General features: G+C 39.4%; 2 protein-coding genes across 2 annotated transcripts in view; one reads left to right on the top strand and one right to left on the bottom strand.

Moving 5' to 3' along the window:
• cacna1ab (calcium channel, voltage-dependent, P/Q type, alpha 1A subunit, b) overlaps positions 1–8999 on the top strand; it is a 140318-nt gene extending 131319 nt beyond the window's left edge. Inside the window, exon 51 of the mRNA XM_084101344.1 lies at positions 1311–8999. Within this exon, the coding sequence (XP_083957470.1) occupies positions 1311–1967 (657 nt within the window). The 3' untranslated portion in view covers positions 1968–8999. The remainder of the gene's footprint in view (positions 1–1310) is intronic.
• Positions 9000–11178: 2179 nt separating this feature from the next.
• Positions 11179–12339, bottom strand: ier2b (immediate early response 2b). Its single transcript, XM_084101174.1, has one exon. The coding sequence runs from the start codon at positions 12217–12219 to the stop codon at positions 11716–11718; it is 504 nt and encodes a 167-aa protein (XP_083957300.1). The 5' UTR covers positions 12220–12339; the 3' UTR covers positions 11179–11715.
• Positions 12340–16417: the final 4078 nt, after the last annotated feature.

Genomic DNA, 16417 nt, shown 5'->3' with positions numbered 1-16417 from the left:
ACTCGCTGAAATACCACTCGTATATTTACACACAAATTCAACTTGATATTTTCAACTTATTTCACTATACTACTTAAAGGGGCCATGTCATATTGAGTCTTTATCTTTATAAATTAAGCAACAGCACATACGAGTTGCAGATTTGCTGTCAGGTCTAATATAGTTTGCACTGCTCTGTTCTTCAATAACAGCCACTTTGCACTTTGCAGCAGGTTCACAAAACAATCTGTGCTGAAATATGCCACCCAAAAAGTTCAAATTAAAAAAACAAAAATTCTCTTGTTTCCTTATATTGGGATCCTTAAGAAGAGCTACACACAGCCACGTACTAATGCATTTCGAAACAAGTTGCTGCAGTTTTTTTTGGACTGGAGGAGGTTTTGCACTCTGAGAGCTAAAATATGTTATATAACATGTTAAACTGTTTTTATTTTTTTTAGGAGTGGGAAAAATACGGCTGTTGAAGGCAAACTTTAAATAAGAGGCATCAGTATCATTATTGATATCAGTGATACTGACCTTTATTCATAGTACTTAGTAAAAAGATGCCATTAAACAAATGTTTTAAATATTGAATATTTTAAATACTATGTTATTTCACCATTAATTTGGAGATGCAATGTGAAAATATATTTACAATTATTACACATTTTAATCATAGGTGCAGTTTAATCGTGATTAATTTCTGAAACCTATGCGATTAATTTGTTTTCTTAATCGATCAACATCCTTATTATTTTTATAAAAAGGTAAAGGAAAATGAGACATTTGATGATGTGACCCCTTTAAAGTCATACGCATGAGTAGTCATTTTGAACATTCATGTGTATGTGTTCGTGGTTTAGATCTTTACAGTAATCTGCCATGAGAAGCCAGAGGAATGAAACTTAGAGTATCTAGAATACGCAGGTGTGGGTCCAGCTGGACAGTAACCAGACAGCTTATGCTCACCTGTGACCTTATCATGACTGCTTACTGAAATCAGTTTCTCTTTCTTGTGTTATTCTTTTGTTTATCTTCTTTTATCACTGTGGTTTCTGTCCATTTTTCTCGATGTGACTCGTGGCTTCTCTGTGTCTGCTGTTTTGCCTCATTGCCGGTTTGTTTCTTTCTGATTTTATTGATGTTGTTGTTGTTGTTTCCACACACCTCTTTCTCTCTCTTCCTCTTCCTTGTCTCTCTCTCTTCTTCTCTTCCTCCTCCTCCTCCTCCTCCTCCTCCTCCACCTCTTGCCGGTGTGTGCTCCTCTCTTTTGTTTGACGTTAATTTTGTGGTGTTTTTTTATTTGCCTTGTTTTAATTTTCATGTAGGGCAGTAGTTCTGTGAGCGGAAGCCCCGTTCCCTCGACGTCGGGGACCAGCACCCCCCGGCGTGGCCGTCGGCAGTTGCCCCAGACCCCATCCACACCTCGTCCTCATGTCACCTACTCCCCAGCCGTCCGCAAGCCTCCATACGGCTCCCCGGGCCAGGGTCGTCTCCGCTCCCCTTCCCCGCGACACTTCTCTCCACCAGATCACGAACCGCCCTACCACCGTCCACCCTCCCGCCATGCCTCGCCCCATCACAACTCGCCCCGGCATGCCTCCCCGCGCTCCCCCAGGCATGCGTCACCCAGGTCCCCACGTCACGGCCGCTGGGGCCCGCCGCCAGACAGCCTGGAGGGCGATGGAACATTCTATGATCGGGACTATGAGTACGAGCGGCACCACGAGCCACCTGCCTACGAGCTGAGTCTATCGCAGGGCAACCCCCACCCTCATTCTCACCCGCACCCCCGGTCCCCAAGGACTGCTCGTCAAGGGCCTCCCTCGCACCCACGTCGTGTGCCGAACGGCTACCGTTCCTCCTCGCCCTCCCCGCACCGGCGCGACCCCCACCCAGGCCCACACCGGCCGCCAAATGGCCGTGGGCCCCGGAAGGGGTTGCACGAACAATATAGCGAGACGGACGAGGATGATTGGTGTTAGTGCGCAGGGTGACCAGGAGGGGGCGCCGCTCAACTCAAACCGAGATGTTTATGCACCGCAGCAGGGAGAGAGGGGACGGAAGAGGAAAAGCAAGTGGTGCTTTTGCACCATCGTGAGACTCTAAGCCTTGGAGTGGCACATCGAGCTTCCCTACTCCCTCTCTCTCTCTATTGCTTTCTCCTGCTCTCTAGACTATGTTGCCCATGCTGCTCAGCAAGCAAGGGAATGGGAGCATACGCGATAAATGGGGTGGTTGCGTTTAGATGGACTGAACTTTAAAGATCAGAGTCGTTGTGTTTGAACGCTCCACTCCAGACTGAGCAAGACCGATTGCTTCTTGCACGATGGAAAAAATGAGCAACATCATCTGTCAATCAAAAAAAAGAAAAGAAAAAATGAAGTTTGAAAATCAAGCCAGAACCCCCTTTTTTCCCCTCACATCTATGCCTCTTGAAAAGACCCAAAAAAATAAAAAGGGAAGAAAAAAATAGACATTGTTGAAGAAAAAGCAAGTTTTCTTGTGAACAAGAGCTCTACCTACTGCAAAACCAGCCCCATGTGCTGGCCAATATCGATGAGTTTTATCATCTACGTTTACTGTTACCAACTCAAGACGCTGAGTGACCTCATCACCTGGGGGAGGGGTTAACTGTCGAAGAGGCGTGGCATATGAAAGGACTCAGTGCAGGCGGGAGGCGGCGGGTTGGCGTGGCACACCGAAACCCCGCCCACAAACTGCCACTCAATGATAAAGGAAAAGACAGCGGAAAAAGAATGAAACGGCAGATGAGGGAGGGACGGAAAGACTATTTCCTCTTCAGAATGTCTTCAATTGATTACTTCTTCTTTTTGAACATTTGGAGCTTGGTTATTCTGTTGCATTTGCTCAGCTTTCTTTGATATTTTTGGACTAAAATCTGATGGAAACTTGCATGAATGATTTAAAAAATATATATATATCAGACAGAAGATTTACTGTGGGAAGGGGGGGTGATAACTCTCTTTTTTCCATTCAGTTTAAGGAAGTTCTTTCTCTCGTTTTCTCCCTGTTGCTCTTGCCATGTCTACAGACCTTTATGTGCAGATGGAGTTTATAGATAGACGTTAAAGCAGACCTTTCTAGATAGCGAGACAGATCTGAAGGTGTTTTCTATGTAATTTCCATCTGAGGATCCCAGATGATGTTCTGCACTGTTTATAATTACTTTGGATTGCACTAAAAACTAGCCTGAATGGTGAAACCTCCCTCACTACAGCTGTCAGCCATGGTTGTGAACAGAGAGAAACGGGGTGAGAGATGTTCTCCTTTCTAATGGCTTCATTTGCTATTGTCAATAACAGTAGTCTTATAATGATGAAAACTATCTTAATGCAATTGATGTAGATGACGGTGATGCTGATGAAGATAGAGATGGTCATGTGACTTTGTTGTCTTGTTTTCAGGAGTTTTGTCTGTTGTGGCCATCTTGTTTCGAACTCTTTGTGTTTGTTTTTGGTTCCGTTCACCACAGATTGAAGTCTATAAGGGTGCGCTCCTGATAGCATCCTGAAGTTTACGTACTTGTGACCTCAGCTGAGTAGAATATTCCTATCAGTAGTGAATAGTTTTGGTCAGAGCTCATGAATGTTTTAAAAGAGAGAGTCAGGCCATTCAGGATACCCTCGGACAGTTTTCGTGTCAGAGTTTTTCAGACAAATTCAGGGTCCATTTCATATTTATTTTTTGACGGAAAAAGATGGTCGCACAACAGTGTGATCGGTAGAAATTGTTTTATAGAAGGTCAGATTTTAACCCCTTAAATTATTTCACAGCTAATGTAGAGTATGTGCAAGTTAATATTTTGGGCGATGAATGTTGTTGTTTACTTTTTGTCCATGTTGCGGTGCTGTTACACAGCTTTAGCCAGGCTAGACTATGGACAAACGATCCCTTATGAAAATACAGTCGCCAGAGGGCGCTATTACATTTGCAAAACTGTTCCCAGACAGTAGGTGACGTAGCAGGTCTGTCGAAGCTCGTCGACAGTTGTTTTTTGAGAATTTTGACCTGGATAGTCTTTGATCAAGTAACTGGAAACGATTCTTCCACCCTGCCTTCCTGTTCCCTGCCATGGGCAGTTTGTCATGTCTTTGGCTGCCTGCTCAATCTGAGACCCTTCCCCTTCTGCTCAGGATACAACGATACAGCCAAACGTATATCTCACAGGGGTGTAGAGGTGCGGCCTTTTCAGCCTCCCCTACTGTCATTGAACCTGTCCAGCTGACCCACACCAATCCAACCATCTCAAAACATCAGAAAAGACCAAATGTTTATTAAATATCCCATTACAACAGGGTTTTTTTCCCCTCCAGGTAAGGATTTTATTGTGCATAGGTTACACTTTTATAGCTCAGGAGCCGTGTAATTCTCAGTTTTAAGTATCAACTTTGTCTCAGATGTTTCTCCAAAAATCTATAAAAAAAAAAAAATCACAAATGAGACAATTGTTGCCGTGCTGTATGAATATAGAGCTATAAAAGAAATGTGAGTAGCATCATCTGAAATCGTTTTTCTGAGACGCATGTGATGAGAAAAAACTCCAAAAGTCTCAATTTTATCTCATTGCGGTCAAGGAGTAAGAATTAAAGAGATCTCATTTATGGAATGTTCAAGATCAGAAACCCTGACTGTAATTTTGCTTAAAAAGATGCAGAAGTTTCTCTTAAAGCAGTCAAAATGTGAAACCGTAAGGATTCAGTTGGTCTCATAATCTCACTTTATTCAGATAAAAATATTAAAAGCGTCTCAGAATAGTTCACCACATTCATCTAATCTTGAAGTCAGTTGGGCGGTTCTGTATTGTCTCATTTTCTGTCCCAGAATCATATGAAATCCACAGTACAAGGGACTTTTTCTTTTCTTTAAAAAAGTTTTAAAACATGAAAAGTGTCTTTTTGTTTAATCCCTTCTCCTCGCCAACCCATATCCAAGACTTTTAGGGAGGAAACCACTGTTTTCTGGGTGTTTGTTGATGTTCGGCCCACATTTACCCACAGCTGGCCCCCAATTAGCCACAGGTTTGATGCCCATGGGTCCAGATGAACCTGCAGAGCCACAGTGCCTTCTGTTCTAGTGTCGCACACTAACCCTTCCCCTGCCTCTCTTCCCTCTCCCCTCTATCTCTCTCTTAATGTGATGGACTCAGTCACACTACGCCTTAACAAGTTCCCATGTCTGCGCTGTCTGCTGGGCTTTTTAAAGACAGGGAGGCACGGTTATATGATGGGGGAAGATCCCAGTTACTCTGAGAGTAATGAAGGGAAATGACAACCGAGTTCTGTCAGGGTGTCCATCTCGGCTCTCTGTCTCTCTTAGCAATGCTTCCTCAAGTGGATGGCAACCATTTTTTAATTTGTCTCACCCTGCTCGTTTAGAGAGTTGCATCGAACATCGGAGGGATTGTTCTACTTCTCAGGTCTTTTAGCAAAAGGACAGGAAGGCTTATTTTTGTCAGGCATGAATGTTAGTTAGACCTTTTGCATGGTTAATATAAAGCCCATTTAGAATTTCTCTTGGTCTTGAATTCTTTTGCTGAAAACACTTGAAATGCAGCTCCATTTTAGCTCAAGATGTGGATCGATAGTTTATTAATAGGATTTGATTTTTATTGATTAAAAAGAGATAGCAGAAGGTTGTGGTTTTTAAAAGAACAGTTCACTCAAAAAAGAAACTTCTGACATGATTTACTCTCCCTCATCTCATTCTTTACTATTATGACCTTCTTTCTTCTGTAGAACAAAAAAAAGTTTAAATAATTATTCTGGTTGCTCTATTCTATGCAGTTAAAATAAATGAGGACTGAGGCTTTTAAGCCTCTAAAAGGACACAAAAGTACCATAAACTATAAAATTGGGACAGTGTTCTCATTTTTATAAGCCATACAATAGGTTTGTGTAAAAAACGGACTGAAATACAAGTCATTATTCGCTAAATATCTTAAAATCCACCTTAATGATTTAGAACTTTTCAATGAATCAGTTGATCCAGTTCACAAATTTGACTGATCCAGTTACCTGAAGGGCTTAAAGACTTTACAGCTGGCATGTAGAAATTGCAGTCATCTTTTCTATTTTGATGTATATCCAGTGAAACAGCTTCTGTTTGGTGACTTTAAATATAGTGCATCCTTTTTGTAGCTTGAAAAGTTTCTCCTGCTATGTTTCACAGAAGAAATGAAGTCATATTGGTTTAGATAAATGAGAGTGAATAAATCATGTCGGAAATTTCATTTTTGGGTGAGCTGTGCCTTTAAAGGTTTATGCATGTAACTAAGACTGGTGCATCATTCTTTGGCTCTGCTTGTTCATCAGTTTGGTTCTGACCCTCTTTTGCTCTCAGTGTCAATGCCTTTATTGCTTTATGTTTTTGACTCGCATCTTCATTTTCTGTCCCAACAGAAAGCCATTTTCAGTTTGCAACACACACAAGTGATCCATCGTAGATACACAACACACTTGCATTTGAGCATGTGTTGTTTGTTTTGTATCGTCCTAGTGGAACAAAGCTGTATTTTCTTTCTGTTTCATACGAAATAAGGGCTTTCCTTCAATGGTTGAGTGCTGCCAAAACAAGTCACCCTCTATGTAGCTACACCACTTCCTGTGGTCTCCCTTTGTACAGAACAGAATTACATGTGTGTGCATGCTAATGTGTGGGGGAACTGGAGAAAGGGAGGGGGGTGATGGGTAATGTAGTTTTTTTTCCCGGTATGTATGAGAGTGAGAACTTGAGGCACAGCTGTGGCCAGCACAGGCATTGTGCATGCCAAAAAAAAAAAAAAAAAAAACCTTATCAGAAAGGGATACTAATGATATTGTGCACCTTGGGTAATTTAGTGCTGGGTTTGCCAATCCATTTCTGCTCAGCATTTACCATGGCATACTTCATTATCATCCTCATCTGATCCCAATCCGAGATTGGGTACGGATCCATTGCCACTTTTTCCAGAAGATCGGAAGGGTTGGGTTCATCCATGTGACAGTGGGACGGTCGACTGCGAGTGTGTGCGTTTGTCCGTGAGCTGATTTGAAGGCAATTCGTTTTTTAGTGCCTTACAATGAAGAGTTTCCCATCGCCGTCACATGACCGTAGAAACAAAGCCATGGCGAAAGCAAAGAGAGTCATCATGTTTGTACCTCGACTGTCTGTCCATGTCTATCTAACTTATTTTGTTGGGCCTATCTATCTCTTTCTCTTCTGTAACTCTTGTAGGCTATATCTCATTCATAAACTTCCTGCAACAGTCTGTGTTCATCCTCTTTCTTCAGCATTCCCATGTTCCTTACTGTTTCATTTCCTCTCGTTCTGTATGCATGTCATGGTTTCTTCATTCAAACACATTGCTGATTTGATATTGTATTGATAATATGTAAGAAATATTTTTTCATATAAATGTATTATTAGATGTATAATTAAAACATAAATCATACTTATTACACATTTAAAAGGACAGTCCACCCAAAAGTGATTTGGAAAGTCATTTACTTATTAAATGTAGTTCCAAATCTTCTGCGGAACACAAAAGAAGATAATGAAAGTCAATGGGGTCCAATGTTATTTTGTGTTTCTTCGAAATGTCTTCTTTTGTGTTCCACAGAAGAAACATAGTAATAGTAAAAGACGACAGAATTTTCATTTTTGGCTGAACGATCCCTTTAAGCGCACTAGTTGTTCTGCCTAAAGGCCTATTTATACTTCTGCGTCGAACTGCCGCCGTAGCTACGTCGTAGGCTGTGTGTAGCACGTGTACCCTACGGCGTACCCTGACGTGCACCTCTCAAAAATGTAACAACGCGTCAATTCTACGCGGACGCAAGCGCTGTGATTGGTCTGCCAGAACCCCTCCCTCGGGGTTTCACATGCTCCCTAGGTGCGCGTCAACGCGGACAACGACGCAGAAGTATACATTAAAACCAACACGTTGCCTACGGCGTATAGGCTCCGGCGTAGGTCCGACGCAGAAGTATAATGAGGGCTTAAGACAGAATAGATGCTAAAAAACATGTAGCAGACAAACGAACAGATTTCACTTAAAAGAGAAACGGATGTTGAGGTTCTCTAAAAGGAAGCGGCTCACAAGACAGGAAGCGTGTTTTCACCACCGTCAGCCGGAGTGTGCTTCTTCACAGCGCTCGTGTGTGTCGAAGGGGAAATAAGCGCGTGGTGTGAATGTGCGAGTATGTGAGGAGTTCCTGTGAGCGCGCGGCCACTGTCACCATGACACCCACAAACCCGTCCCATCTCTCCTTAATCACCCATATCCCACCCGCCATCCATATTACTATTGACCTGAACCATTTAAAAGCAAAAGAGGAAGTTTAAAGAGAAAAAAGGCCATGATAAAGAGAGGTATTTAATTACTGATTTGCATGTGCAATGTGCATGCCACTATGTGGGTTAAAAAGTCAACTTCAGGAATTCTAAAATATAAAAAGAAATATAAAGAAAAAGAGTATATATATATGTATAAATATATAAATATAGTTAGATGTTTTTATGAGCAATGTGTTCCTTTTTTCTTCTATTTTTAAAAATGAAAAAGACAAAAAAGAGCACCAAGAGGGGGGAAAAAATAACACAAGAGACGATAAATGATAAATACTCATAGAATGTTTGTTTGTTTCTATTGCCAACTGTTCTCTGAGAATCGTGGGTGAGGTGAGCACACTACATGCTGTGGAAATGTATTACAGAATTAAAAAAAAAAAAGTTAAAAAAAAAAAAGTTAAAAGATATCCAGTAACTCTCAGTGTGAGGGACTGCACATCACTCTGATTTAAGAAGAACTCCAAAACCCTTTTTGCTGATGTTGAGCTGTGAAAGAGGCTGCCTGAACCTGGTGATGTTACACATTTATTCTGGCTATGAAAAATCACCCTTTTTTCTCTCTCTTCCTCTGTCTCTGTTATCTCTCTGCTATTTCTACCAGTGCATTTTGTAATTCCGAACAGACCTCTTCCTAAAGAACCTGAATAAAAACCAGAGAGAATGCATTCTAAACCCATCTCTTGTCTTCAGATGCACGACTGTAGTTTGTGTGTGAACGTGTGTATAATTTCACTCTATGTACACAACTGATGAATGTTTGTAGAAGACAAAAGCCTCTCTTTGACACGTGCGTTCACACCTACACGACAATCTGAAAAGGATTCAATCAGGTTTCAGGTGGGGGAAACAATGCCACACATTGACAGCTGTTGAGGAAGTGTTGATAGCCGGATTATTAAGGATCTGGGCTGTTAACCCAATGACCTGTGACCCAGGAAGTGAAGAAGCAGTGAGAAATAGTGACTCTGCATCTAAACACCGTCATACTTCCTCTTTAATTTAACTGTTAGTCACCGTGAAGCAGAGAAGGGCAAATATTTTTTTTCTATATAAATATTAATATATAAATATTTAAAAAAAAGATTTGCCCTTCTCTGCTTCAATTAGTAATACTTTACAATAATGTCTCTTTTTTGCCATTAGTTAATGCATAAACTAACAATGAGCATTACAGCATTTATAGCTTTGTTAATGTTAGTTAAGAAAATGTTCATGTTAGTTCACAGTGCATTAACAGATACAACTCTTGATTGTATATATATATATATATATATAGTGTTATTATAAGTAATAAATAAGTCTTAAATATTATGTATCTTATAAATTAAAAAGATAATTATTTCTCATTTCTTTCAGAAAATGAGGGTTAAATGGTTGATCTTGAGAAAAGTTTGATGAATTGTTTCTCTTCCTGCAATGCTCTATTTTTTTATGTTGTTTGTTGAAAAAGTTAACAGTTAAGCATACTTTGAATATCAGTTTGTTATGACACTGCTTTGTGATTTCTAATATAATTTCGATGGGCCAAAATCACAATTTCCATAATTTCCCCCCTCCACCTCATTTGTCAGGTCAAAGACCCACATCAAGACCACCCTGGGGGAAACTAGAACATCAGAAACCTGTTTGAGGTATTCACCTAGTCCACACATGACCACATCAAGCAGATTCGTTTAGGTTTCGCTCAATCTGAGTTGAACTAGGTTTCAGTGATTAATCTTAAAATGAGTTTCAGTTATTAATCATCCTGAGCAATTATCTCACTGCATCCAAAACTTCCTACCTGAAATTACATGCACACCTATTCAGATCCACCCCCACAACCCACATATACATTCAGAGCAATGATTCATACTTACTCATGCTAGTCATTTGAATTTAGAGCCTAATCTTTTGTGTCACGCTAAATCTTAGAATAAACTCTTAGAATAAACTCTTAATAAAAATGAAAAAAACATTTTATTTTTGGTATACAAAACCACCCAGAGCTTAAGACATAAGACATAACGAAGTGATTAAAATTCATGCTCTGAGGCCTGTGGACTCTAGTTTCACTCTATTGCATTAATTATTTCTCATTGTGCTCAGTTTCGGATGTTGTAATGCCAGTTGAACTGGGACTTCAAGCTCAACGATTATAATGTCTGACACTGGCCAATAGCCAAAAATGTTTATCAGTGTGTTCAAGGGAAAAGTGAATTTCATGACTCATGGTCATGTTCGGACAGATCTTGCTGACTAATGAAGGGAAATTACACTTTACCGTAGTGTTTCCAGCTGTTGCCTTTTTTATCGCCCACACAAGAGTGACAGATGATGAGCTGTATGTTTTATCAAAAGATTGGGTTTAGGATCAGTGAGATAAGCATTACACCTCATGATGAAAAGCTGAGTGAGTTATAGTCACATATTTCAGAGATGATCTGTTTGAAAAACCTTAACTAATTCATGACAGAAGGACTTGGAAAATATCATGGAAATCGTGTTTAAAAATTGTGATTTCCAGTCCTGGAAAAGTCTAATTAATCTATAAATATAGATTACATAAAATAAATTTAAATATATTTAAAAAAAATAATTATATTTCAAATTTTTTCTAGTTATGGTGAACTCTAAGATATTTCATTGGCTAGCTTTTTTGTGGGTGTAATCTCTAAAATATATATTTGTTAATCCTTAAGTAAAAGCTGGAGAATCATGGTTCTTCATTGGTTAAAAGGTGTGGGGGAAAATATAACTTCAATCAGAACTTCGTAATCCACAAATATTAGCCCAAACTTTAGCCATCAAGTGTTTGTTCAGATGTTTCTGTGAGCTCTTCAAAATGAAATCTGTACAACATGATGATTTTTAAACATTTGCATGTTTATTGCAAACAGTAAACACTGAAATCAACATCATATCATATCAGTCCATCATGCCCTTCTTAAATTAGTATTTCAATACATATTCTTCTGTGCAATTGATCAGTGTGCAACAGTGACATTTAACACGTTTTGGCATTTTCAAGACATTTTCAAGTATCAAACTCGGATAAACATCATGTACACCGTCAGAGTTCTTCTTATTTGAGGTTGTAAAGTTCATAGGCTTGATAGAAGACATCAGAGCCCAGTTCATACGTGATTCAACAGAGTCATCTGACTCCTCTCACTGAACAATGAAGCAGCTCGGGTGATTCCAATGCGACTGGGATCATAGTAGGCTATCCACCACCTGTCCTGTATTCCTGCTGATCCTGGCCTCTCTCGGAGCTCTTATGGCGAGCTGAGCCGACCGCACAGGTGTCAGGCTGCATAACCAGTCCGTTCTGAACCAGTTTGTCCAGGAAATTCCCATCAAGGGAGATCGATTCTCGGAAGGATCCAAAGTGCGTCTTGCTCAACACGCCCCGATGGCTCGATTTGTTGTGAACGCTGTCAGGGTTTCAGCCTGGCGACAGCTGTTTCCATTATTAGTCCTCAAAACCTCGCTTTGGAGATGTTGCTTGTCCTCATCCGTGTCCATTCTTGCCTTCTTCAGAGGTAGAAAGTCAGGCTCGAGCGCCGTCTTACCGCGGCGCTTCCTGGAGTGCCGTTCAGAAGCGCACAGGTTCTCTTTGTCCTCTTCTGGAGTGTCTTTAGGTTCCTGAGGCTTCATTGCGACCTCATTAGGAGTCTGAGGAGAGTCAGTAATCTCCATGGGTTCCTCCGGGGCGCACGGAACGACCTGCTCCTCCTCCTCCGCGTCTCTGAGCTGCTGCGCGGTGTGGTAGATGTCCCGTGCGGCTCTCATGGTCATGGAGAGCAGGAGACTCCGGTGAAGTCTCAATCCCCCGCGCTGGGTTCTCAATGAATACAGTTTACTAATAGAAAGAGCCATGATTCTCTTTGCCTCGACGTCCATTGTGTTTACAATGTATCAGGATATTTCAGTTCTAGACTTGTTTTCTATTTTTAAACGTCTGCGCTTTAAGGTCTTCGCGGTGGATAAAACTAAAAGTTTTCTCCTCTCAGGGCGGTGTTTTATGTGCGCTCAGGTGACGTAAAGAGTTTCCATTCCCCTGGGTGTATAAACACGCCCCTCCCGTCTTGTCAACATACGTCATATTGGCACAGCACTGAGGTATCAAGTCAACATATGCGTTGTGTTGCCATGTCCACTTATTATACGCAACTTTAAGCTTGGAAGAGTACGGTAATAATACATGCGTTAAATTGTGGCAGTGTGGATCAGTGTTATTTTAGTATTATGTATATAGACTACTATTAAGAGTTTTTATTAATATATTTTACATGTTTTTGTCATTGTTTTTTTTTTTATTTATTTCCCCCTTCAACTTCAACTTATTACAATTATTTGCCAATGCAACATTTATAACTGTCATTTAATATTTACATTTTATTTTATTTCAGGTTAATTTCAATAAATAATAATTAATAAAATGTTTTAGTTTTTAATATAGCCTAATAACCCTAGTGTGGGTGTGAGGGAAACAAATTTGCAAATATATTGTATTTGCAGCAAAATGTAATTGTGCAGCAATAGATCAGAATGATTAAATAAAGCAATATTTATTGATAAACCCAGCCTGCACCAGAAGCACAAAACAAACTTGTTTCATTGAATGAACATTAAAGGCAGGGTAGGTAGGAATGGTCTAAAAAACTTCTTTTTCAAATTTGTTTAAACTTTATGTTCATATCAATACATAATTAAAATGTAAGTACTCTGAAAAAGAAAGTATAAAAATCGAGTGTCTGTAGACCTCTCAGGACTGTTTTAAAGACAGTTCATTATTTCCATTCACTCCACCCCCTCCCTTCTGGGCTCCTTCCAAAGCCACGCCCCCAAAACACATGAACGCGCGACTCCAACCGCTGAGCTGAAGACGCATTATTTACCTGAGACAAGCAGAGAGGAAGGAGCACAGTGCATGTAGTGACATCATGTCAGAATCACATGTAATAAAAAAATCTAACGCTAATTGCTTATGAATATAAACAAATAAGATGTATTTTAGTACTCACTATCAAGCTAGCATATTGATATTGGTAAATTTAAAATATATATTTTTTGATTCGCTAACGAGCTAGTTATATAAGCTAAAAACAGGTTGCATTGATACACTTTTTTACATTACCATCAGTTATATTGTGATGAAGATGAATTTCGTGTAAGATTCATAACATATATGGTGTTCTGCATGTAGGGGTGGGAGATATTGACAAAAATGAATATCTCGATATTTTTTTCCAATATCTAGATATAGATATTCAGGCGATATTTTTGCCATCCTTCAAAGAAATGTGAGCAAACTGGCAAAGAAGGTCCAGTTGGTCTTTTGACTTGCTGCATTTGACCTATATTATTCTAGGCTATAGAAAAAACAATAAAGGAGCTAACTAAACAGAATCTGTGGCACCCCCTACTTTTTCCACTTACAAAAAAAAAAAAAAAAAAAAAAACTTAACTAGGCACTTCTTGCAACAGTGATTATTAAATCAAACAACAATATTGTTGATGATCAATTCAAAGTAAAAAAAAATTAACATTTTCAAAACGGTATAAATCCATTCATTTTTCCCCCAAAACGAAATAAATCCATCTTTTTTTTTTTTTTTTCTAAATTTATGGTTTGTCTTTTTAAAAAAGTTTTTGTCTTTTATTTTTCGTGTTTGCATTTATGAGGAAAAAACAATATTACTTGACAGTTCTCCATTATGGACGCGAGCGCTCTGAAAGCTGCACTGAGACTTTCAAACTTTAACAGAGACCTCAAAACAGAAAGCACAAAGCCTTTCTTTAAAACGAATTTCGTTTTGTATTAATTGTATCTTAATTTTAATATTTTTTTTTTTCATTAATTCATTAATATTTTCATTCCTGCATTAAATACATAAAGTAAATATAGGCTATCAATCACAACATAAGGTGCTTGAACTGGAGATTATATCATCGTGAACCGAACCGTAGCCTCGCCTCACAGGCCTAAAAAATGTGGAATATATTTACAGAAATCTGGTTCTAAACAAAACCATCCAAAACAAAATAAAACTATGTAGCCTAAATGTGCATTTCTCCGGTGCATGCGTTCACTAGCCTACTGCGAAGATCGCGAGTCAAATATCGTCAACTTCATCTTTGCAGCCGACACAGAAATTAATAAACAATTAAAATGTCTTATTGCAATATTTTACACATTCATAATCATTACTTTTGCTGGTTCTTTGAGGCAGCTTTTTAGGTTTATGGCGTTTTGGAAAAGAGCTCTTCACGTACAAACACCGTTTCACCAAGGCACAGCAGCCCTTCAGCACATAAGAACAAAAAGAGAAAAAGCACGGACTTACTAATTACGAAACTTTGATGTGGTTGAACAGCTGAAACAGTCACAAATTCCTCTGCAACTCAAACATTCGAAGGAAGAGAACAGCATTACAGTTTTCAGCGCGTCCTCCTTTGATTGCTGTGTTGTGACTGGAAAAGTGCATGCAGGAGCACATGCGCAAAATGTAGGTTTGTAAAATGTCCTTTTGTAAAATAAAAATAATTTTAGGGCGAAGCAGAGGAGGTCGTGCAAGAGGCCGTGGCGTGCAACTAGGATCCGAGGAAGTAGAGGCTGAGGACGGGGTGGTCGCTGGAAAGCTACGCTGATATTGACACGCGTTTTATTTCTTTGTTTATCCAAAGACTTTTTGTTCATTACCTTTTCTTGTACTGTCTTCTTTTTTTTGCCTTGTTTGCCTTCACTAACTGCATGCCGGTAATGTGAATTTTGATTGCTCTTTCTCTGCCATTGTTTTGCTATTCCTAGGTTCAGTGCCTCTCGAATTCCTCAAATCAAACGTGCGCGCGGCCGCGCGCAAGTGGGCAGATCCCGTGGCAAAAGGGTTGTTGCCATGGTTGCGAGAGAGAGTGACAGTCGCCTAAGCCAATCCTTTGATTCGTCCCGAATCGAAATAATGAGCTGTGTTTAATACAGATTAAACGGTCTAGAGTCACTTGATTTTTATACTCTTTTTTTCAGAGTACTTACATTTTAATTATGTATTGATATATATAGAAAGTTTTAACAAATTTGGATCTTTTTTTTTTTTTATAGTCCTACCTACCCTGCCTTTAACATTATTGCAAAATTGAACAATATAAAAATTTTCATGCAACCATAAAGAAAAGAACAAAAAAATACAAAAAGTCCTTAGGGGGGTGGGTTGTTGTGTAGTAATATCAAATCAGAATAAGGGTGTTTAGAAATATTACAAATATTTATATTTTAAAGTCTTTAGCTTTCTTATTTAATGAGTCTTTATGGTCTGCAGCCTTACTTCAGTCAACAAATCGTAATCGTAAAATAAAAAACATGTATGTATGTGATGTTAAAAAAAAAAAAAAAAAAAAAAAAAAAGTTTTGTCTTGTAGAAACAACAGGGTTGCTTGTTTTGGGCTTGTTTTGTAAAAAGAAATTGATGGGGATTTTTTTCTAATGAGATCTGGCAACACGGGTCTTAATAGCACTGCTCTACAAAAGTGTCATCACAAACAGCATATGTCATTATTGCACTGTATCAGATGTCTGCCAGTACAGTAATAAAAAAACTGCTTCATGACCTCAGGTGATCTGTTTCTCAAATAATCATTACTTATTGATCTCATGTAATTATACTAATGACATGTGAATGAATACATGAAATATTCATTAAGTGTAGGGGAAATGATAACTAAGTGCATCGTTTTCCTGATTAACTAGCTTTTGTTTTTTGTTCTTCTTCTTACAGTATATTATCTAGGCTATTTGTTTTATGTGGTATTTTCAATTTGAAATTGCCTTACAAGCTCGCCTTTCTTGTTGAAACATTCACGTTGAGAGTTTTATCAATCTTCCCCAGTGTTTACAGTTCGTCACGTTCTATCGCCATATTTGGCAGATCCGGGGAGCGCGCGCTCGCAGTGGAAAAGCCGTGACGTGCCGCTGCTTCCCGCAGCCTCAGCAGAGGCAGTGATGATGTCACCGCGCACCATATTTGGACTTGTCACCGGTCCAACAGCCCCTCCCCTTCTGCTCATATGAGCGTAACTAGGAAGCAAAGCGATTGAGGTCAGA

Source organism: Abramis brama, assembly GCF_963993115.1.
Source record: "Abramis brama genome assembly, chromosome: 23".
In the NCBI taxonomy this organism is placed as follows: Eukaryota; Metazoa; Chordata; class Actinopteri; order Cypriniformes; family Leuciscidae; genus Abramis; species Abramis brama.
This window is presented reverse-complemented; position numbering and strand designations above follow the sequence as displayed.